Source organism: Thalassophryne amazonica, chromosome 9 (assembly GCF_902500255.1).
Source record: "Thalassophryne amazonica chromosome 9, fThaAma1.1, whole genome shotgun sequence".
Taxonomy (NCBI): domain Eukaryota; kingdom Metazoa; phylum Chordata; class Actinopteri; order Batrachoidiformes; family Batrachoididae; genus Thalassophryne; species Thalassophryne amazonica.
In genome coordinates this window covers 69,538,518-69,561,809 of record NC_047111.1, presented here as the reverse complement: position 1 = coordinate 69,561,809, position 23,292 = coordinate 69,538,518, and the positions used below count along the sequence as shown (strand labels likewise).

At 41.4% G+C, this 23,292-nt stretch overlaps 1 protein-coding gene and 1 long non-coding RNA gene across 2 annotated transcripts in view; one reads left to right on the top strand and one right to left on the bottom strand.

Annotated features, from left to right (window-relative positions):
- Positions 1-3,324: 3,324 nt before the first annotated feature.
- The window catches only part of map3k7cl (map3k7 C-terminal like), a 103,792-nt gene continuing 83,824 nt past the window's right edge, over positions 3,325-23,292 (bottom strand). The window contains exon 5 of the mRNA XM_034178325.1: positions 3,325-4,117. Coding sequence (XP_034034216.1) covers positions 3,937-4,117 — 181 coding nt within the window. The 3' untranslated portion in view covers positions 3,325-3,936. The remainder of the gene's footprint in view (positions 4,118-23,292) is intronic.
- Positions 5,409-23,292, top strand: part of LOC117517333 — a 144,260-nt gene continuing 126,376 nt past the window's right edge. Inside the window, exons 1-2 of the long non-coding RNA XR_004562705.1 lie at positions 5,409-5,470; positions 7,400-7,561. This is a non-coding gene — a long non-coding RNA (uncharacterized LOC117517333). The remainder of the gene's footprint in view (positions 5,471-7,399; positions 7,562-23,292) is intronic.

Sequence of the window (23,292 nt, the reverse complement as noted above, 5' to 3'; positions counted from 1 at the left end):
CCCTACATGGTTTCTAAGTGGGAGAACTTGTAAAATCGCAGGGTGTTCAAATACTTATTTTCCTCACTGTGTATATATATATATATATATATATATATATATATATATATATATATATATATATATATATATATATATAAGATGGGCCATCCGATCTATATTGTGCTTTCTAAAGCACATTGTGTTAGTGCATTTGGGCCGTGCACAACTCCACTTTATTATTTACATGCTGCATAATCTGTGTGCAAAGTAAAGTGCAAAGAGGTTAGTCACTTATTTCATCATGGGTGTGTTTTGGGCATAACATGAATTTGTAAGAGGTTTGCATGTTCTCCCTGTGTTTGTGTGGGTTCCCTCCAGGTGCTCCAGTTTCCTGCCATTTTGTGCCTCTGTTTTTTTGACAAATGGATGCCATTTCAGATTCACCCATTTTCCTCTGTTGAGTCTGTCAGAAACGCCTCTTGTGACAGTGGTGGAGTGATTGTAGACCCATCACCAAAGACCTTCAGCTTACAATAGGGCAATGGTGACTCTAGCAACCTTGCACCTGTCTCAGTCTTTAGCCCTGAGGCAACTGCCTTGAAAGCAAAAGACACATTTTGTTTTTTTGCACTTCTACTTTGAGAAGTGAGCAAGAAATGCAGGCTAGGTGGCTACAAATTGACTGTAGGTTTGAGAGAAAATGTGAATGTGCTTGGCCCTGTGATGGACTGGTGGCCTGTACAGGGTGTATCCCAATTTTGCTCAAGAACTAATGGGATAGGGTCCAGCCCACCTGTGACCCTTAACTGGAATATGTGGGTTGGAAAAATGGATGGATGGATGGATGGATGAATGGATGGGTTATCAATTCAGATACTGTACATCTATATATGGAGTATCTGAATATTTGGTCTTAAATTTGGACCCGATTTTTGGTGCGCTGTAGCACAATCACTTTCTGGTGCTGCATAACAGAAATCCACCTGCACTGTGACCACGCCTTTTTTCATGACCAAAACTTCTGTGGGGCAGTGGGTGTGAAAATGAAAACTACAGTTGGAAATGTGCAATGACATGTGGACTGTATATTGTGCTGCTTGGCACCAAGGGAAAAGAGGCCCCTAACATGTCTACATTTGCTTTAAAGTAGTTCAGGTCAAGGAGCACATGCTTGTGCCATGCAGTGCCGTATCCACTACATGATAGAAATACCTTTAATCCTGGACTGAAACTACCCAGGCAGACAACTAATCTAGTCCCTAAAAGTTGTGATCAATCTGATGAAGCCTGGTGATAAGTGGGCTTCCCCTTGGTCTTTTGCGTAGTAGCGCTGGGAACTTCATCACAGAGATACCTGCAACCTGGATCATAGTCTCGTAGTTGACATTCCCTCACAATGCAAGATGTATGCTTCATCTGTGTCTCCTTCCGACAAAGTCATTCCATCAGTACCCAAAGATCCTTCAAAGAGACCTAGTTTCAAAGATGTCTGGTCTTTGCCTTAGGTCAATGGTTAGTGCCCAAGTTTAACAACTATACCTTTGGGTCAATTCATCACTGAGTATCACTGAGTCCACCACACCACAGATATGCCCTGGCTCCTGGATAGCAAAAACCAAGGCAGACATATGGCCTATCCCCACTTTTCAAAAGTAGCCATCTGTCAGCCACAACTAAGTGAAATGTCAGCATCCCCTTGCTGGGTTTCTTTAAACATGTTGTATCATGTTGTATCAGGGTAGTGCGTGAAATGGCAAAACATTTTCTAGCTGGTGTTCAGCAATACCCAAGGATTCTCTGGGGAGAACTAGTTCCAAAAACATCTACTTGTTGCCCTAGGTCATTGGTTAGCATTCATTTCTCACAATCATACAGCAAGATGGGAAGTTCCAGGACTCAAGAGTTAGACCTTCGTCCTCCTGCATAGATACCGGCATTGCCACACACTCCTGTCCAGGTTTAGCTTCTCAAGTGCTGCTATAAAGGGCATCCATTGATTTTGCAAAGACCACAGCATTGTCCACAAATCAAGGACAGTAAGCATTTCCTTGGTGACAGAGGTATCTATGCTGCTATTCTCCAGAAACCTACCCAATACTTGGTTCATGGAAATATAGAACATAGTAGCAGCCAGATCACATCCCTGAACAGTGCCAGAATTCACTGTGAAGAAGTCAGGCATTGTGCCGCCAGTTCACACAGCATGAACAAAGGCCGACCATAATGTCACTTGTTAGGTAGGGATCATGCAAATTTTCAGGATGTCCTAGAGAACAGTCCAGTCAGTCAAATCATTCACCAAATACCTGCAGCAAAATAACACAAAGCAACCAAAGGCTGTGGTGCAGACACTTTCAGGAGTGAAATTGTCTTAAATAAAATTCATAGCCAAAATTAACCCAAAAGCACAATATACAGAGTGCAGATTGGCTCATTTGTTGTGTGTCTAGGTTTGGATTTCTGTGACACACATCACAGACATCTGAAATGAGGTTTGATTTCAGGCCTAAATTTATGTTACATCAAGAGAATTTCTGCATGTAGTTCTAGAATTTTGGGACTTTGATTAGATTAGAGATTAGGTTAGATAGAACATTATTAATCCCTTGGGAAGACTCCCACAGGGAAATTGAGGTTCCAGCAGCATTGTATAGCAGCACACAGAGTAAGAAGCACACAGGGTATCAAAAGTAGAAATAAAAAACAATTTGCAAAATGTAAATACAATACAAATATAAATACCAGAAATACTGCTCGCTACTGGTTTACTGTTCCTCTCCTTCCCATCCCCTGTCTTCCTGTTACTCCTTCTCCCCCCGAGTGATACAGTTTGATAGTCTGAGAAACAAAGGAGTTTTTCAGTCTGTTGGTCCTGCACTTTGAGGATATGTGATGTGAAACTCCAACCATATTTATATATAGAAAGCAGATTAAAAACTAATTTTGCACAACATGATTTTAGTCAATAAGAAACAAATACACAGCATTTTTGCACTTTGCATTTTGTGAATTGATATTTTTATAATTGCCATAATTAGATAATAATTAAAAAAAATTAGTGTAATGACAGTGCAAGTCAAGCACATCAGAATTACCAGGAACACAAAGTACTTCTGCTAAAGTCACATGATGTAATGACACTCAATCAGAGAAGGAGGAGTGACAAAATTGAGGCAGCCAATCATACAAATGTTTTGTAATTCTAGTATGAGCTAAACCCTCAATTAAAAAAAAAAAAATCGAGTTCCCTTTTCCATTTAATTGCAACAGTATGATCGTCAGCAGACAACAAACATAAAAACACTAGACTGGGGAAATGAAATTAAGGAAGTGAGACTGGTGTCTAAATAAAATGCATTTTTATTCATAGACAACGTCAATAAGGCACATTTTGTCTTTTTGCATTTCCACTTGGACAAGTGAGCAAGAAATGCTTTGTCAGAAAAAATGTACAACTCTTACACTGTTGTGTTGCAGCAGATATTTGTTGTGACAAGAACAATTCCCCTTCTTCTTTTTTGCTGTTCCTCACAAATGGCCATGACATCTCATTTCCCTACCAACTCCTGAATACACAACATTTGGACCACATGGTACCACCTTTGGCCCCCTCCACAGGCCTCAGGCCAATCCACAGCACCTGAGACGAATCGTCAGAATATGTGCTCACATTCACAGTAGGTGAAAATGTACAGCTATAAACAACAGCCAGAAAGCATCTGGTTCTGCAAGATCATATGTCACAAGAAGTAGCCAGCTTATTATCTTTGTGTCATACAGCAGATTTGTAGTCACTATACACCAGTCACACTGATTATGACATCATATCTGTGTTTCGTAGTCGATACCCTGACCACAGCTATGCAGCACCAACGCTAGCTGAGATTTCTATTTCTGATTTGGTTTCCTGGCCCGGTGTCATCTGGACGTCTGAGGTTATGCAGAGGTCAGAGGTCACGAGGAGTCCTGCCTCGTTTGATTGGTCAGGCAGAGCCTCTCCAGCTGCTGGGCACGCTCGTTGTGGACAGTCACCAAGGTACGGTTCTCCTCCGTTAGGTGTCGAAACTCCTCTTCGAGATGGGCAATTTCCATGGCAACCTTCTCATCCTCTACCATCTCCGCCAGCAGCTGACACCTGCAAGGATGATGAGCACAGGAGACTGAAATCAACATTTGAAAAGCAAAATCATATTTTCTGTGAAAGTTGGCAGCAATTTTACTATGTAGGCTGCTGGTTCACCAAAGCACGAATAATTTGAGTCTTCAGTTTGTCTATTTTTTAAAGTGTAAGAGGAAATCAGAAAAAAAAAAAAAAAATTCACCATGCAATTTTAATCATGTCTGGCACATTGAACAGTTTCCCAGTTGGGGTGAAGTTGCTCCCACACCTGGCCAAGTTTGGCACAATGGTTTCCCCAAGTAGCAACTTGGCACAAATCTACAACTCAGGAAGAACTCTGCATACTACACTGAAAAAATTGGATAAACTCTTACTGGTTTTGAACATGTTCAGAATTTTTTTAGAACTTGCTCATACTGCTAATAACTGTTTAACTCTTACTCAAATTGGGATAGCTTGGGGCAACTTGCTTTAATCGGATAAGCACTCTGAGTAAACTTGTATTGAACTTCATCCAAACCCTAACTCTAGGGGAACTCCAGTCAGTTTGTACTCAATTTGGAGTAAATATTTGCACGTTTTAGCATGAAAATTTCACTCCACGTGGTACCAAGCATACCCCGAGTTAATGAATGGTAAATGGACTTCAAGGTGCTCACTACACACTTGAAGCATCTTGGGGATAAAAGGATAAAGGACCTTGCCCAAGGCCCCTGAGTGAATTTCCATTCTGACAGGGATTTGAACTGAGAATCTCCAGCCCAGTCTCACGTTTTTTCCTTTTTTTTTCGTGCTCCTGTGACGAAATGAGTCAAATTTTCGTGAAGGTTTTTTTTTTTTTTAAACTCACTGTTCCTAACCCTACTCCTACCCCTGACCCTAACCTTAACCATAATCTAATCTTACTCTTTCCCCCTACCCTAACCATAACCACCCCTGACCCCCCCCCCCCCCCCCGTTTCACTTTTCATTTTGTGCAGTTATCACGGAATGAATTACAATGAATTTGTGCTGCCAACTACGCGGTTGCTTAGGGCCTCCACGCCACTAGGGGGCCCCGAGAGCACCGAGACGTTGTGATAAAAAAAGTAACTATATACATGAAATTAAAATAATATTGAATAATTTAAACGAAATTGTATTACACCCGAAAACAAATAAATTCATTTTGACAAAATACCAATACTAGGTTAATTGATGCCTCCTGTTGGCTGCTGCCACCGTTGGGCAAATTTAGATGCACCGCTTGGGTCAGGTGGTCAATGACTAATCGAAAGAAGTGAGTGCAAGTCATGAAAAGAAATTATCCCTCTGGAGCGGAGAAAAGAAAAAAGAAGTTGGAAGACGAGAAAAAACAACAAGACAAAGGTAGGTTTGCATGTCCAATATTACAATTTTTGTTGTCATTATTTGCGAAATGCTCCGTTCGTTTAGTGTACGAGGTGTCTTAAAGTCAGAGGCGATTGCTCTACAAGTGAAGCTCAGCTTCCCCTAAAATGTCAAGCGGCATTTTCTTTGTTATAAACAACTAGCGACAAATCGAGCTTCTATTTCTGGTGGGTTTTTTTGTAGCTGCTTGTGTTTGGAGACTGACTTCTATCACTCTTTCTGACTTCTATCGCAGTTTCTGTCCCTACCCAGCAGCGGGTGCTGCTGAGCTCCTCCACCGTCACAAAGCACTCACAGGCGGACAAACTTCACACTAGCCTCGCGCCAGTCCCAGCTAGCGAGCTGGCTAGGTAGCGAGCTGCACATAATGGCAGACAATTTGAATGTTGTGGACCGGATTTTGGTGAAGCCATTTGATAGTCTTTCTTATGAATAAAAACAGAGTTAAACAGCAGGGCAGATCAACTCCTCAGATTAATTTGGTGCAAAAGGTGGGGAAAAGTAGCTCAGCTCTCAATGGTTTGCAGGCTAAAGTTAAAGCAATAGCCCCCAGTGCAATGTGTGTGCATTGCTATGCACACACATTGCCGTTATGTTGTGGATTCCTATGTTCATTTTGGAGATTATTTTTTAAGTATTGTATTTATTATTTAAGTATTTAATTTTGATTACAACTTTATTTTTGTGTAAGATAATGTGAATGTCATTTGATTCTACTTTGTATTTGCATATTGAACATTTTGCACACCATTGCACATAGTTAAATTAATGAGCCATACTTATACATCACTCTGTATGTAGAAGTTAATTAAAACATATTTATGAGTTTGCTACTCCTTTAAGGTTAAAAACAAGAATGACACCTGTATGATGTAAGATAATTACAAATAATGCTAATGATTGTGGGTACGTTACACACATAACAGTGTAGCCTATGGAATAATGAGGCATCTGGTGCTGAGGTGATGGTAGGGGGGCCCCCAAATGAAATTCTGCTTAAGGCCTCATAAAGGCTTGGGCCGGCCCTGACGCCAAGTCAGCTAAAAGTCTCGTTCCACTGCTCCTCATTGAGCTCCTGCAGGTGTTCCACCTGCTGCATATGCCTGATGTTTGGGAAAACAAGCGAGATGAGAGCCGCGTGGAGCCACACATCTGGCTCTCTCCATCTCCTCCTCCTCTCTGCACCACTCCATGGCACAGAGCCTAATGAAGCATGCAATCACAAAGTTCTTCTGCTGTGGATTTTGAGGAACAAACTGGAGCAATCTGAATTGTTCAGCAGCTGACGGTTGGATGAATATGGGTGTGTGTGTGGAGACAATTCATCTCATTCCCAATGTGACAGAACTTAATGATGCACTGTTACGCGCGATACCACGCAACAACGTGGAACATTATTCTTGAGCGTGCGTAATGGTTCCTGATAATTCTCCACTAACACATGCCATTAATCGCAACGCGTGGTAACAGGTTGAAACAGTTCCTGAGGACACCTGACGCCTCTGCCCGAATCATCACATTCGTGATAGGTGACCAAGAACATATACTTCGTGGCATTCATGACATACCGTCGTTATGTGTAAACGCAGCATTAAGGGTAATTGTTTGGTTGTCCGTCATCTATATATCAAATTTCATTTAACTTCACCAAAGCACTTGGGAGGATGAGTGGAACAGACGGATGTTGCTCAAATTATAGTATGATAGTGATATGAGTTTCAGCCAAACTATGCTGAGTTATAAACAAGTTGTGCCTCGCCTCTGTTCAGGAAACCTTAGCATTAAACTCAGCCATGCGGGAGCTGCTTTACATATATGGCTACAATCGACAACAGAGGCACTGGCTTTGGATTGAGTAAATACTCAGCTGACAAATCCTCTTTGTGTTTTTTTCACATGGTAATTCAGAGTGACCTGGCTTCGCTTGGCAAACAGTGAGGTCACACTCCGAGCTGGGCAGAGATCAGACTTTGGACTTGGAGAGGCAGAGAGAAAGTATGCACAATGTTCTGTGCCAAAGTGTTGCCTCATACCTGACAGTGTGTGAATGTCAGTGTTGCGTTACATCAGGTAAGTGCCAAGTTACATACAGCAACAGCAGCACCAACAAACACACAACACAAGTCTCATTTTCATTTAAACCCTGTGTGTAATGACATAATTCTGAAAGAAGATGCCGGATTTATCTACAAGGTGCACATTAGTCAATGTAGACTTCAACGTACAAATTTTTAGAAGCTAATACGTCACATTTCATTCTCAGGGTAAGATTCCACTCACTGGCAGAACAGGACTGAGTGAATTTTTGGAAAACCCTGTCATGGTTTTCTGATTTTTCTTCCTGTTGTCCCTTGCACCATGTTTTGCTGCAAAACTCTGCGCTTTCTGTGCATAATCTTCTTCAGAAGGGAAGCAGCAGTCTTGCTGCTTCATCCCACCATCAGACAAATAAAACTCACGTGGCCGCACATTTATAGCAAAACAAACAACTGCTGTTAGTTGAATATAGTTTTCATGCATCAGCAGGCAGTGCCAGGAGATTAAATTTTCCTCACAGTCCATAATATCTTGTCTTATTTCAAAAATAATCTTTTTGTATTACTTGGATATAGATTATTATTTGCTTTACATTATTTGTGCAATCTTAAATGTGCTTAAAACACAGCATTTTAAAGTTCTACATTCATCTCTCCACCCTATTCATCTCTCCAATCATAAATGTCACTGTTGTTGTTCCTTTAGCTGCTCCCGTTTGTGCAGGGTCACCACAGCAGAACTAGTACAGAGCCGCATTGGGATTTGGCATGAGTTTTACGCTGGATGCCCTTCCTGACGCAACTCCAGTTCACCAGGAGAAACACACACAGCCCCTAGTGTTCCTAAAAGGTTCCCCCATCCAAAAACTAAGCAGGACCCCCCATGCTTAGCTTCTGAGATCTGACAAGATCAGGCTTACACCGAGCAGGTATTGGGATGGGATTTCATGGTGAAGTCAGGGACTGCAGGGTGTCCAGTTTGGTGATCTCAGAGTTGCATCTCTGTTGTTTGTAGATGATGTGATTCCGTTGGCTTCATCAGGCAGTGACCTCAGATGTGCAGTGAGCAGGTTTGAGGCCAAATGTGAAGCGACTGGGACAAGTGGGAAGCTCAGTTATCTGGGAGGGACTCGGAGTAGAGCCACTGCTTCCGGGCATCGGAAGGAGCCAGCTGAGGAGGTTTGGGCATCTGGTGAGGATCCCCCCTGGTCATCTCCCCAGGGAGGTCTTCCAGGCATGTCCAACTGGGAGGTGTCTCCATGGAAGACCCAAGAGAAGATGGAGGGATTATGTTTACCAGCTGGCTTGGGAACACCTGAGGATCCCCTGGGAAGAGTTACAGCACTAGGAAAGTGCTTGTTCTGCTGCAACCGCAACCCAGACCTGTATAAGTGGTAGAAAGTTTTCAATGAATGAACACTGCAAATATTTCTGACTTGAGAACTGCTTAGATCTTGTTGGGTCTTTCGTCTGCGGTCTCTTTCTCTCTCTCTCTCCCCCTCTGTGTGTGTGTGTGTGTTTCTTAGGTTCACATCTCTAACCGTTTTTCCCCACTCGACGATACACCCGCCGAGGATCAAACTCTGGTTATTGGCGACTCTGTTTTGAGAAATGTGAAGTTAGCGACACCAGCAACCATAGTCAATTGTCTTCCGGGGCCAGAGCAGGCGACATTGAAGGAAATTTGAAACTGCTGGCTAAGGCTAAGCATAAATTTGGTAAGATTGTAATTCACGTCGGCAGTAATGACACCTGGTTACGCCAATCGGAGGTCACTAAAATTAACATTAAATCGGTGTGTAACTTTGCAAAAACAATGTCGGACTCTGTAGTTTTCTCTGGGCCCCTCCCCAATCGGACCGGGAGTGACATGTTAGCCGCCTGTTCTCCTTGAATTGCTGGCTGTCTGAGTGGTGTCCAAAAAATGAGGTGGGCTTCATAGATAATTGGCAAAGCTTCTGGGGAAAACCTGGTCTTGTTAGGAGAGACGGCATCCATCCCACTTTGGATGGAGCAGCTCTCATTTCTAGAAATCTGGCCAATTTTCTTAAATCCTCCAAACCGTGACTATCCAGGGTTGGGACCAGGAAGCAGAGTTGTAGTCTTACACACCTCTCTGCAGCTTCTCTCCCCCTGCCATCCCCTCATTACCCCATCCCCGTAGAGACGGTGCCTGCTCCCAGACTACCAATAACCAGCAAAAATCTATTTAAGCATAAAAATTCAAAAAGAAAAAAATAATATAGCACCTTCAACTGCACCACAGACTAAAACAGTTAAATGTGGTCTATTAAACATTAGGTCTCTCTCTTCTAAGTCCCTGTTGGTAAATGATATAATAATTGATCAACATATGATTTATTCTGCCTAACAGAAACCTGGTTACAGCAGGATGAATATGTTAGTTTAAATGAGTCAACACCCCCGAGTCACACTAACTGTCAGAATGCTCGTAGCACGGGCCGGGGCGGAGGATTAGCAGCAATCTTCCATTCCAGCTTATTAATGAATCAAAAACCCAGACAGAGCTTTAATTCATTTGAAAGCTTGTCTCTTAGTCTTGTCCATCCAAATTGGAAGTCCCAAAAACCAGTTTTATTTGTTATTATCTATCGTCCACCTGGTCGTTACTGTGAGTTTCTCTGTGAATTTCAGACCTTTTGTCTGACTTAGTGCTTAGCTCAGATAAGATAATTATAGTGGGCGATTTTAACATCCACACAGATGCTGAGAATGACAGCCTCAACACTGCATTTAATCTATTATTAGACTCTATTGGCTTTGCTCAAAAAGTAAATGAGTCCACCCACCACTTTAATCATATCTTAGATCTTGTTCTGACTTATGGTATGGAAATAGAACACTTAACAGTATTCCCTGAAAACTCCCTTCTGTCTGATCATTTCTTAATAACATTTACATTTACTCTGATTGACTACCCAGCAGTAGGGAATAAGTTTCATTACACTAGAAGTCTTTCAGAAAGCGCTGTAACTAGGTTTAAGGATATGATTCCTTCTTTATGTTCTCTAATGCCATATAACAACACAGTGCAGAGTAGCTACCTAAACTCTGTAAGGGAGATAGAGTATCTCGTCAATAGTTTTACATCCTCATTGAAGACAACTTTGGATGCTGTAGCTCCTCTGAAAAAGAGAGCTTTAAATCAGAAGTGTCTGACTCCGTGGTATAACTCACAAACTCGTAGCTTAAAGCAGATAACCCGTAAGTTGGAGAGGAAATGGCGTCTCACTAATTTAGAAGATCTTCACTTAGCCTGGAAAAAGAGTCTGTTGCTCTATAAAAAAGCCTCCGTAAAGCTAGGACATCTTTCTACTCATCACTAATTGAAGAAAATAAGAACAACCCCAGGTTTCTTTTCAGCACTGTAGCCAGGCTGACAAAGAGTCAGAGCTCTATTGAGCTGAGTATTCCATTAACTTTAACTAGTAATGACTTCATGACTTTCTTTGCTAACAAAATTTTAACTATTAGAGAAAAAATTACTCATAACCATCCCAAAGACGTATCGTTATCTTGGCTGCTTTCAGTGATGCCGGTATTTGGTTAGACTCTTTCTCTCCGATTGTTCTGTCTGAGTTATTTTCATTAGTTACTTCATCCAAACCATCAACATGTTTATTAGACCCCATTCCTACCAGGCTGCTCAAGGAAGCCCTACCATTATTTAATGCTTCGATCTTAAATATGATCAATCTATCTTTGTTAGTTGGCTATGTACCACAGGCTTTAAGGTGGCAGTAATTAAACCATTACTTAAAAAGCCATCACTTGACCCAGCTATCTTAGCTAATTATAGGCCAATCTCCAACCTTCCTTTTCTCTCAAAAATTCTTGAAAGGGTAGTTGTAAACAGCTAACTGATCATCTGCAGAGGAATGGTCTATTTGAAGAGTTTCAGTCAGGTTTTAGAATTCATCATAGTACAGAAACAGCATTAGTGAAGGTTACAAATGATCTTCTTATGGCCTCGGACAGTGGACTCATCTCTGTGCTTGTTCTGTTAGACCTCAGTGCTGCTTTTGATACTGTTGACCATAAAATTTTATTACAGAGATTAGGGCATGCCATAGGTATTAAAGGCACTGCGCTGCGGTGGTTTGAATCATATTTGTCTAATAGATTACAATTTGTTCATGTAAATGGGGAATCTTCTTCACAGACTAAAGTTAATTATGGAGTTCCACAAGGTTCTGTGCTAGGACCAATTTTATTCACTTATATATGCTTCCCTTAGGCAGTATTATTAGACGGTATTGCTTAAATTTTCATTGTTACGCAGATGATACCCAGCTTTATCTATCCATGAAGCCAGAGGACACACACCAATTAGCTAAACTGCAGGATTGTCTTACAGACATAAAGACATGGATGACCTCTAATTTCCTGCTTTTAAACTCAGATAAAACTGAAGTTATTGTACTTGGCCCCACAAATCTTAGAAACATGGTGTCTAACCAGATCCTTACTCTGGATGGCATTACCCTGACCTCTAGTAATACTGTGAGAAATCTTGGAGTCATTTTGATCAGGATATGTCATTCAAAGCGCATATTAAACAAATATGTAGGACTGCTTTTTTGCATTTACGCAATATCTCTAAAATCAGAAAGGTCTTGTCTCAGAGTGATGCTGAAAAACTAATTCATGCATTTATTTCCTCTAGGCTGGACTATTGTAATTCATTATTATCAGGTTGTCCTAAAAGTTCCCTAAAAAGCCTTCAGTTAATTCAAAATGCTGCAGCTAGAGTACTGACGGGGACTAGAAGGAGAGAGCATATCTCACCCATATTGGCCTCTCTTCATTGGCTTCCTGTTAATTCTAGAATAGAATTTAAAATTCTTCTTCTTACTTATAAGGTTTGAATAATCAGGTCCCATCTTATCTTAGGGACCTCGTAGTACCATATCACCCAATAGAGCGCTTCGCTCTCAGACTGCAGGCTTACTTGTAGTTCCTAGGGTTTGTAAGAGTAGAATGGGAGGCAGAGCCTTCAGCTTTCAGGCTCCTCTCCTGTGGAACCAGCTCCCAAGTCAGATCAGGGAGACAGACACCCTCTCTACTTTAAGATTAGGCTTAAAACTTTCCTTTTTGCTAAAGCTTATAGTTAGGGCTGGATCAGGTGACCCTGAACCATCCCTTAGTTATGCTGCTATAGACGTAGACTGCTGGGGGGTTCCCATGATGCACTGTTTCTTTCTCTTTTTGCTCTGTATGCACCACTCTGCATTTAATCATTAGTGATCGATCTCTGCTCCCCTCCACAGCATGTCTTTTTCCTGGTTCTCTCCCTCAGCCCCAACCAGTCCCAGCAGAAGACTGCCCCTCCCTGAGCCTGGTTCTGCTGGAGGTTTCTTCCTGTTAAAAGGGAGTTTTTCCTTCCCACTGTAGCCAAGTGCTTGCTCACAGGGGGTCGTTTTGACCGTTGGGGTTTTACATAATTATTGTATGGCCTTGCCTTACAATATAAAGCGCCTTGGGGCAACTGTTTGTTGTGATTTGGCGCTATATAAAAAAAAATTGATTGATTGATTGATTGATCACCAGCCAATAGCCCTAAGCTTCACTAACAGACCCAAAATCGAGATAAGTCATATAAATAAAACTGTGTTTAATATTCTAAAATATGTAAGCCAAGAGTGACGATTTGATGTGATTTGACTTGATATTTATTTTGAACATGTAAAATTAAATAAACAATAAAAACAAGAAACAAAATAAAAATAGCATAACATAAAATATACTCTTACAAACAAGGGCACATAGAAAAATTATATTCCAACGAAGCAGTGCTCCGACCCACTGCTTCGTTGGTTCATTGCTTCGCTGCTTTTCAGAAGTGGCAAGTCCGCTTCTTAACCCCTCCCAAAGCCATTTCAAAATGTCAATCATGAGTCACTTTTGTGCCGATTAAAGTTCCTAACTGGGACTACAATCGACTAAAATGTTTTTTTCCTCCCAAAATGAGACGTCCTGCGTTCTTTATGAATTACATTATGATACGATACACTTTATTGTCCCCTCCGAGAAATGTTTCTTGGACTCTAAGAGCTGCACAGATAAAACTGCCATGGCAGAGTTACATAACTCATGCATATTGCACATAACTTAATACACACACCAATATTGCACAACAGTCTTGCACAGATGGTTCATACATATTACACATATCTCTAATACACGTATCCATATTGCACAGCCGTCTCCCACATATGGTTAAAAGGAAAATGCTGACAATATAGTGACTGACAAAGAATAATTAACACTGAATAGCAATGCCACCATGATATTAATGCACAGTCCTCCTACCTATCCCAGGAACCATTATTTCAAACTCTAATTGATGTGGGCACGAATGAGTTCTTAAAGTGATTCAGTCTACATTGAAGGACTCTGTATCACCTACCAGAGGGTAGGAGTTCATACTCGGGGTAGAGGATGTGGGAAGGATCCCACAAAGCTCGCTGTGCTTGTTTGAGAACAGACTGTTCATACATGGACTGCAGGGAAGAATTTTCAGTCCTCCCTACAACTTTCATGGCAGTCTTCAACAGATGAGCAAGCTTAGATTTTAACTGGACAGAGATTACCGTACTAAGATGACATCCCATACCGGATAATGCTTTCCAAAACAGCCTGATAAAACAGAAACAGGATGTTCTGATTAATCTCAAACACCCTGAATCTGCACAGAAAATATAACCTCTGTTGTAAATGGGAGCATAAATTACTGACGTGTGTTTCCCAGCTAAACTGGTTATCTAAGTAAATGCCTAGATACCTGTAAAAGCTGATCTGATTGATTTCTTCGTCATGGATTACCAGAGGGTATGATCACCAGCAGAGCGAGGTTCAGTTATCATCTCCTCAGTTTTCTTTACATTTATGGTATAAGAAAATTAGCATCACACCAGTGGACAAAAGACTGTGCCTCATTAAAGTACAGTGATCTGAGTCTTTGTAAAGCAGACTGAGGATGGCAGTGTCATCAGAAAACTTAAAAACATGGTTGCCATGAAAGTGGCTAATGCAGTCGTTAGTATAAAGAGTAAAAGGACAGGCGAACTGACACGGCCCTGAGGTACACCTACTGTGTTGTTAACGCTAACATTTTGAATTCTGTTTGTTAAAAAAGAATAAAACCATTTAATAATTACAGGGTTTACTGACAGGTGAATTAGTTTTTGGATCAGTAAATGGGGCTCTAATGTGTTAAAAGCATAACTAAAATCAATAAATAAAAGATGTGCGTAAGCCTTTGGGTCTTCAAGGTGTTTTAGTGACAGATGAGTGATGCCATTAATGGTATCGTCTGTGCTCTGCCTTTTCCTATAAACAAACTGCAGAGGATCTAGATCGGAATTTATCTCTGACTTTAAAAGAGACACAATACATTTTTCTAAGCATTTCATAACAACAGAAGATCAAGAATCCAGTGACCAATTTCATATTTATTTACTTTAAGACTCAATAAAATGTTGTTGAGCCTAATTTTGAGTACACAGAAAGTTCATAAGATAATATTGATAAGGGAATTGATAAGGAATCAAATCGATAAGCGGAATCGATAATGGCATTGATATCGATAAAATCTTATCAATACTCATTCCTAGATCTAAATGACATGGTGAGATGCTGAAGAGCTTTGCTCGTTCATGTCTGCGACATATTAGGTTCCAAAAACAGCGTTTTCAGTTTCAGTGCAGTGTGGGGATCAAATTCAAGTGTCAAGGTGCCTTTAGTTAGAGCCTGTTTCCAAAATGGATGGAATTCATTTTTTTCCTTAAAATTTTACACACAATACCCCATAATAACAATATGAAAAAAGATTATTATTAATTTTTTGTAGATTTTTGCAATTAAAAAAAGAAAGAAAAAGAAATCACATGCACAGTAGTATTCACAACCTTTGCCATGAAGCTCAAAATTGAGCTCAGGTACATCCTGTTTCCACTGATCATCCTTGAGATGTTTCTACAGCTTACTGGAGTCCACCTGGGTAAATTCAGTTTATTCGACATGATTTGGAAAGACGCACACCTGTCTACATATAAGGTCCCACAGCTGACAGTGTATATCAGAGCACAAACCAAGTGTGAAGTCAAGGAATTGTCTGTAGAAGGGGAAGGGTACAGAAACATTTCTGTTGCTTTGAAGGTCCCACTGAGCACAGTGGCCTCCATCATCTGTAAATGGAAGAAGTTCAGAGCCACCAAAACTCTTCCTAGAGCTGACCGCCGTCTAAACTGAGGGACTGAGGGAGAAGGGCCTTAGTCAGGGACGTGACCAAGAGCCCAATAGTCACCTCTGTCAGAGCGCCAGCATTCCACTCCCCCTGAGTGAGGACTTGTACAGTCTGATGGCCTGAGGGACAAAGGAGTGTCCCCCAGGCCAAAATTTCAAAAACCTTTTTTCATGTTGTCATGTGAATTTGTTATAGCCTTATTCTATCTTGGAATAAGGCTACAACATAAAGAAATGGAAACAGTGGAAATAGTGAAACGCTGTGAATACTTTCCAGGTGCACTGTACATATATACTGATCTTCTTTATATAATTAGTTATCTTTCAGCATAGCCGTCATCGTCCATATTATAGTGTAAAGAGAGTCAAGCACTCCTGGGAAAATCGTACTTAATTGTAATATGCTGCCATTTATTGTGTTAATTGCAGAAAAGTACTGTTTGGCACCCACGAAGAAGAAGTACATCCAAGAGTATATAAGCCGTGATGCCCATTGGTGGCTGGTGGTCATCTACGGATTCCATAGTGTGAAGAGAATTGAGAGTCTGAGACTCCCTCTGAATGGGTCTCCGTTAAGAATGGTACCTATTTCCAACTGGGTGAAAATAAAAGAAAGAAAGCCACTCCAGATGTGGGTGGGAGGCAAAAGAGGGTACACAAGGCCAAGACTGAACTGGAAACAATAAGTCCACTGTGGAAGGTCACAGGAGGTAACTATACTCAATGAATGGATTGCTGGAACTATCTCCTCTTTGGCAACAAGTGGACAATCCAATGCTAGTTTGTCCTGGTGCAGCATATTATGGTCCCTGTTTGTTATTTATGAATATTTTGTGATTGTTCTTGTGGCGAGCTTCATAAGATATAGTTAAGTTACAGTGATGTTAAACTGCAAAGAAGCACCATTCATGAGTGTAAATGACATCTGAGTAAATGTCGTTCACTCTTTGTTGCCTGTTCTGAGTGTTGTTGTTCTCGAGGTCATGTTGTGAATACAGCATGGGAGCCGGTTCATTCCTGTGGCTAGTATTGCTACAATATTTTTTGGGCGTGATTTTTCCAAAGATCATTTCTTATGTACAAAAAAACAAACATGGTTTGGCTGAGATAATAGAATACATATATAGCAATAGCAAATTTAATTTAGTCTTTCAGTAATCACTGGTAACATGGTGGAGGAGTAGGAATCTATTGATCAGTGCATTCCAGTTCTGTTTAATCATGGCCTGAAGCGGGCCGAAATCATCTAAGAAGATAACAAGCAAGGCTCCTCCTATAAGACTTTATAATTTAAGTAAACCTGATATCATTGAGCAATACATCGCCAATCATTATTTTATCTGGCCTTAGATGACTCCGCATGATAATAGAGAAATTAAGACAAGCTAGATTGTGGGTGACTAACATTATTCAGTGTCTTGGGAAAACAAAGTTTCATTTTTCAAGATCATGAAAAATGATGACGGTATCTTGGTGAAAGCAGTGTTGTTTTCTTGAATCATGAAAAATGTTATTACATTATCTCTGGAAACAACAGAGAAAATGTTAACTAATTACTGCTCTCTGCATAAATGAATTGAACTGAACTGAATGTGATCATTGTACCGTAAATAATTTACTCCTGCAAAAACTTTTGCCTGTAAAGTAGTGAGTGATTATGCTGTACCTTCATAAATTACCCTACGTCTCAAATCAGACTACATTAGGTTACATTTGGTTTACCATCCAGATATTTCACAAATTTCAAATGTTATCATTAAAGGATAGTGCTAGGACTGCACACACACACACTTTTGCATACTTAATATTACATTAGCGTGTTGCCCGGGGGATCCATGGGCTCTAGATTGGGTAGTGTTTCCTAAAATAGGTAGCTGACATTTTTCAAAGGGGTGGGTAATAAATTATTGCAAAGTTTCTATAATGAGTTGGAATGTTGTGTGAGTCCAGAAGGGTTTTCTAACCTTAGACCTCAACAGTTTTAGAGGAAGACCTCAGCCTTTTATTTCCTAATAATTGCATAATATTTTAACATTAATTTACTGCCTTAATGTATTTATAAAAGGTTGAGGTTCTTGTTATCATATACATACTATTATTATTATTATTAAATAAAATCATGCACTCACGCATGCATACACATACACAGATGCCACTTCGCTTTTAATATATCGATGATCTACCGCCCAATGCTGGAATGGCATGTGAGTCCAGAATGTAATTATCAACGTCCATTGTTCAGTGTTTTAGCTAAAATCTAAAAACATTAGTCCTATCAATGTTCCGGTGTGGCAGCATTCATCCTTGACCCGAAAATACATAGGCATACTAAACAGCAATGTCATCTACCCCAGTTTCTCAGTGATCAAAGCCATACACACCCACGCACACGTACAATGCACTCAAACATGTTTTTGATGCGGGCAGAAGCGGGAAGCCGCACAGGGTGCATTTTTCATGACACACAGGGGGTGACACAAACACCTAAGAAAAAATAACAGAATGTGTGCCGCAAAGCGGTTACCATACCATTGTGTGGGGGGAATTAGCAAACTGGCACCCCTCCCTGCAGCTTTAGGTGCCCTGCTTGCTGAGGGTGCACAGAACAGAACCAGTGTAAAGGTTAGGTTGACGGTGTCTCCTGCGTTGTCCCCTGGGACAGGCGCTCTCCTCCCTGTGCTTTGCTCTGCTTTGACTCTAGTCGGGCGCATCCTGCAGGTGCTCCTGTTTCTCCACTGTTCTGCTCAGCAGGATCCTGCTGTCCGTGACAAAATCCACTTAGGACGCAGCACAGAACCAGAACTCTGTGCCCAGAACAGGCGTTGAAAGCCGACAGAGTGTAAGAACATGTTCGAGTTTCTCCAGAGAGGACAAACTGACCACTCGTGAAAAAACGTTTGCAGAAGGAGAGCCTGAGGGTTTGGTCGAATACGGAGAAACAGCGCAAAATACTTTGAATTAGTGCCCCAAAACATCGCGCCGACGGGCAGGTGTGCACGATCCAATGCGAGAGGTCATGCACATGACGGTGTCTTTCGAGCAGGAACAAAGTGCACTACATCACCCGCTTATGTGAATAAATAAAAATAAAAACCAGCTGGTACTTGTGGAATCACATTGCGCTGCTTATGTGGAAAACATGAATAAAACATTCCACCCACGGACTCAAATCTGCGCCGTCCAAAAGCTATGATTGCTAGTCTAACTTTACCATTGAGCTACGGAGCTGTTCTTTGAAAGCTGTGGGAACTGTGGGATATTAGAAGGACATGGAAGTATTACAAAAAAAACCCCCATTAAAAATCACACACCATATAAACACCGCATTTTATCAAGCGAGCAATGCAACTATGATCTGTCTGTTCCTCTGGTGATGACTCATGGCACAGACATACAGTCATGAAATGACATGAAGGAGAAGCGTGTGCTCTGATCATGTCCACATCTACTGTCATGTGCGTCCAGTTGCCCCGTGCATGTGTCTGCCCGACACATGGCTTATGGACAGTGCGCCGCAGCACTGACACCACATCATGTGGAACAGAGCTCATGTGGTGACGTGATGGTCAGATCGCCCGCTGCGTGTTCTGATCTGACGGTCCGTTTCAACCTAGGGGCTGTCTGTGTCCAGTCCATGAACGCGCTCGTTTGCTGCGGCTTGTCGCCACAGCAATATATGTTATTTATGTTCACATAAGTGTAGGCAATCAGACCACGCGCCTCACAGTGACAGTTGTTAGTCTAGTCTGTCCAAACATAGTAGGTGTTGTCCAGCTGGGATGTCCAGATCCACAGATCCCCCACAGCTGCTTCTGTCAGAAGCCCGCCACCTGTCAGTGGAGCACCAAACAGGGACAGTGATGTCTGCAGTCTGCTGTTGTGTCAAGAGTGCGAATAGCCCACATTTTCTAAGTGCCATGCGAGCGGTGTTAGATCTTTGTGCGTGTCATTTGGAATTGGCCAGCACCTGCCGAGAGAGGGTCGATGGGCTTGCACAGCACATACTCTGTCTTTCAGCCACTGGTGTGCGCAAATAGCTGTAGCAACAGGTGTAGCGAGGTGTTGGAGGCAGCTGTGAAATTACACGGTTTGCATATGATTCCTGCTTCAAGCGCACTTAATGCACAATTCGACCAAGTTCACACTATGTGAGAAAGGGTCTTAAGATTGGTCCACATGGTCAAACAAGATGATCCTTTGGTGCTATGCCATAGTTGATATGACTGATGGTTGACAAGCGATATCAGTAAGTCAGAAAATGGTGAGACCACTTTAAACCTTTAAAATACAGAACTGTTTTTAGGTGGTTTTACAAACATCAAGGCTAAATATTTAGCTAAATGTTGAGACAGATATGCAAAATAATAAAAGCGCTATTCCTTTCTCCCTGAAACACAGATTAATAAAGCGTCTAGTGACAGACATTCAGCATGTAAGGGCATGTTTCTTCAAATTTGCAATTTATGGATGTTTTGTATAAGAGTTATATTGTAGCCTGTGGTCTTTTGATTTCGATTTCAATTTCAGGGGCATTTCTAAAATAAAAAAAATAAATAATAAAAAATGGCTGTTTGTGCCAAATTTAGTCTGTTTTTTTTTTTGGGGGTGGGGGGGGGTGCCTGGGGAGTAATTCAGTGTAGAACCTCCACTGCATGCACTCAGAGGCCACTTGGCTATTATAGTGTAGATTACAAAAGTTAGTTTGCTTACACATGAAAAGCGAAAGGGTGATTAACTGAGTTGAACACTTCATTACTGTGGATGTGAAGTTGAACAATGACTCCCAATCTTGTGTCACATCACAATGAGCAATGTGCACATTTCAGTTTTTTTTTTTAATGATTTAGTTTTTTTTAAAACTGGTGCGCTTGAAGTTTAACCTGACTCAGCTTTGACCCGACTGCCACTGCTCTTTCCTAAGAGCAACCAATGAGAAAACTAATTTTCTAAGTTGTACAGCAATGTTCTTAACTTGTGTGGAGTATTATCAAAAGTAGCACATCAGAACTTTAAAAATGATGCCAAGATCTGGTCAGAGTATTGACTGCCGAGCAAAATATCAGAAGCCACATGGCAAGTCTTTTATCTTATACATATTGGAAGAAGCATGGTGGTGTTGACCGTACTTTGGGTGCTTGTTGATGACCCAGGTTGCTATGGCAACACAACCTACTCTCAAGACGTTGCAAAATACAAAAGTTGTTTATCATGTGTCAGCAGCCTTCAGGTCGTTATGCTTTATACATTAACTGAGTGAGGTCATACAGGGCAACACTCAGATATGTCTTACATAATTAGGTCCACAACGTACGTACACTCTGCCTACCTGAGTGATATTAATATGGCATTCTAATCCAAATATATATTTTTTCTGCAAATTTGATTGTTTAATAGTGTGAGATTTCAGACCGTATAATATCGGGTAACGGTGGCAAAATATTTGACCATTTCACATTTGGATGTATTACTTCGCACCCTGACCCTGATTACTTCTGATGAGATGTCATTCCTGTCAAATATCATTCCTGTTCTCCCGCGCAACTGCGCATGTGCAGTGTTGTCGAAACGCGGAACTGTTGATTGATGCACGAGATGCACAATTCAACAGAACAACCGGCCGCATGCGCTGCTAGTTGTTAGCACTGTTAGCTGAGAGCGAGAGAAAGTCGTGTACCGCTGCCACCACCGAAATGGGTGAATTTAAGCTACCATATGAAAGTATGGTGGATTCTGATACAGAATTAGCATTTCACTTCGATGGTTTGATGGATTTCACATTTGGGGGATTTCTCCGCGGTCTGACCGCTGTTGGAGCGATGCTACCTCAGCTCACCGGTAAACCTCGCTGACCGTATTATCTACAGAAAGATAAACCATGCAAACAATGGAATTGAATTAGGATGGGAATAATGCTGTTGTGTCTGATGATTTGTGGACGTTCTTGCTGTTATACGGTCGCAAATAGGTAAAGCTCAATTTGCAACCATATAACCAGAATGAATGTCCGCAAATCATCAGACATAACAGCGTTATTCAGTGTATTATGGCCAATTATGCAATGGAAAAAATTAAGTGGGAGAAGTGAGAAAAACGTCATGTTTACAAGAGCTCTCTCTCTCTTCTCTCTCTCTCAGACAGGTTACATTTTGCTACGATTCTGGTTTCTACTCCCACTTTCTGTTTTATTTTGTTTTATTTTTGAATTGTTTGTTTATTTATTTATTTATTTTTCGCTTACACTGGCAGCAGTCAGGAAGACAGGATACCAGTCCAAGATGGTGTTCTGACAGGAAGCAGTAGAAAAGAAATCCAGAAATACAAGTCGAGATTCTGACACAGTTACCAAACAAAACAGGCGAACCACACCAGGAACAGGAGGCAAAATCAGTAACACTCTTAACAGCCGCTATAAGGACCAGTGATAGTTAGACAAGGAAGTGAAGAGACCCACCAACTCAGAAGACCAGAAAGAGGAAGTCAAGCTAGACCATGAAACCACAAAGTGAGATGTCAGAGTAAAAGTGCGGGGGAGAAAGTCCAACACAGAGGGAAAGCCACTGGGACCCCTTGAAAATCGAACAGACACCTGACTAAACCCCAGAAACGTTATCCGTGACGCTCATGTTTCCCAGTGCCACTACATCATTCATATATATTATAGATATATATATAATATATATATATATATATATATATATATATATACAAGGTCTATTGGAAAAGTATCCTACCTTTTTTTTTTTTTTTTTTTTTAAACTATATGGATTTGATTCATATGTTTTTTACGTCAACCAAGCTTGAACCTTCGTGCGCATGCGTGAGTTTTTTCCACGCCTGTCGGTGACGTCATTCGCCTGTGAGCACGCCTTGTGGAGAAGTGGTCCAGCACCCTCGTTGGATTTTCATTGTCTGAGAACTTGCTGAGAGACTGGCGCTGTGCTTCAGCAAAATTTTTTCCAAAACTGTGAGGCACATCCGAGTGGACACTATTCGACAAATTAAGCTGGTTTTCGGTGAAAATTTTAATGGCTGATGAGAGATTTTGGATTGTTTCTATCGCTGTAAGGACTTCCCCACGAACGGGACGTCGCAGAGTGCTCCGAGGCGACGTCGTCATCCTGTTTCAAGCTGAAACCTCCAAATTTAAGCCTCTGTTGACCCAGGACGTCGTGAGAGAACAGAGAACTTTCAGAAGAGGTCGGGATCAGCAGTTTATCCAGGACATTCCACTGTCAAAGGAGATTTTTTTAATGAAAGACGTGCGGACGGATTGGTGCTTTGGCTCGCAGCCGGCGCAGCGCGCCGCCATAGGAAAAACACCTCCATGTTGATAACCATTTGTAAAATCCAGGCGGCTTTTGGTGGCTTTCAGTTGAGTGAGTATCTGAGAAATGGTTTAACAGCAGGGCATGTTCCAACTTGTCCTTAAGGCTTCCAACGGAGGTGTTTTTCCTGTGGCGGGCGTGCTGCGCCGGCTGCGAGCCGTGGCGCCAATCC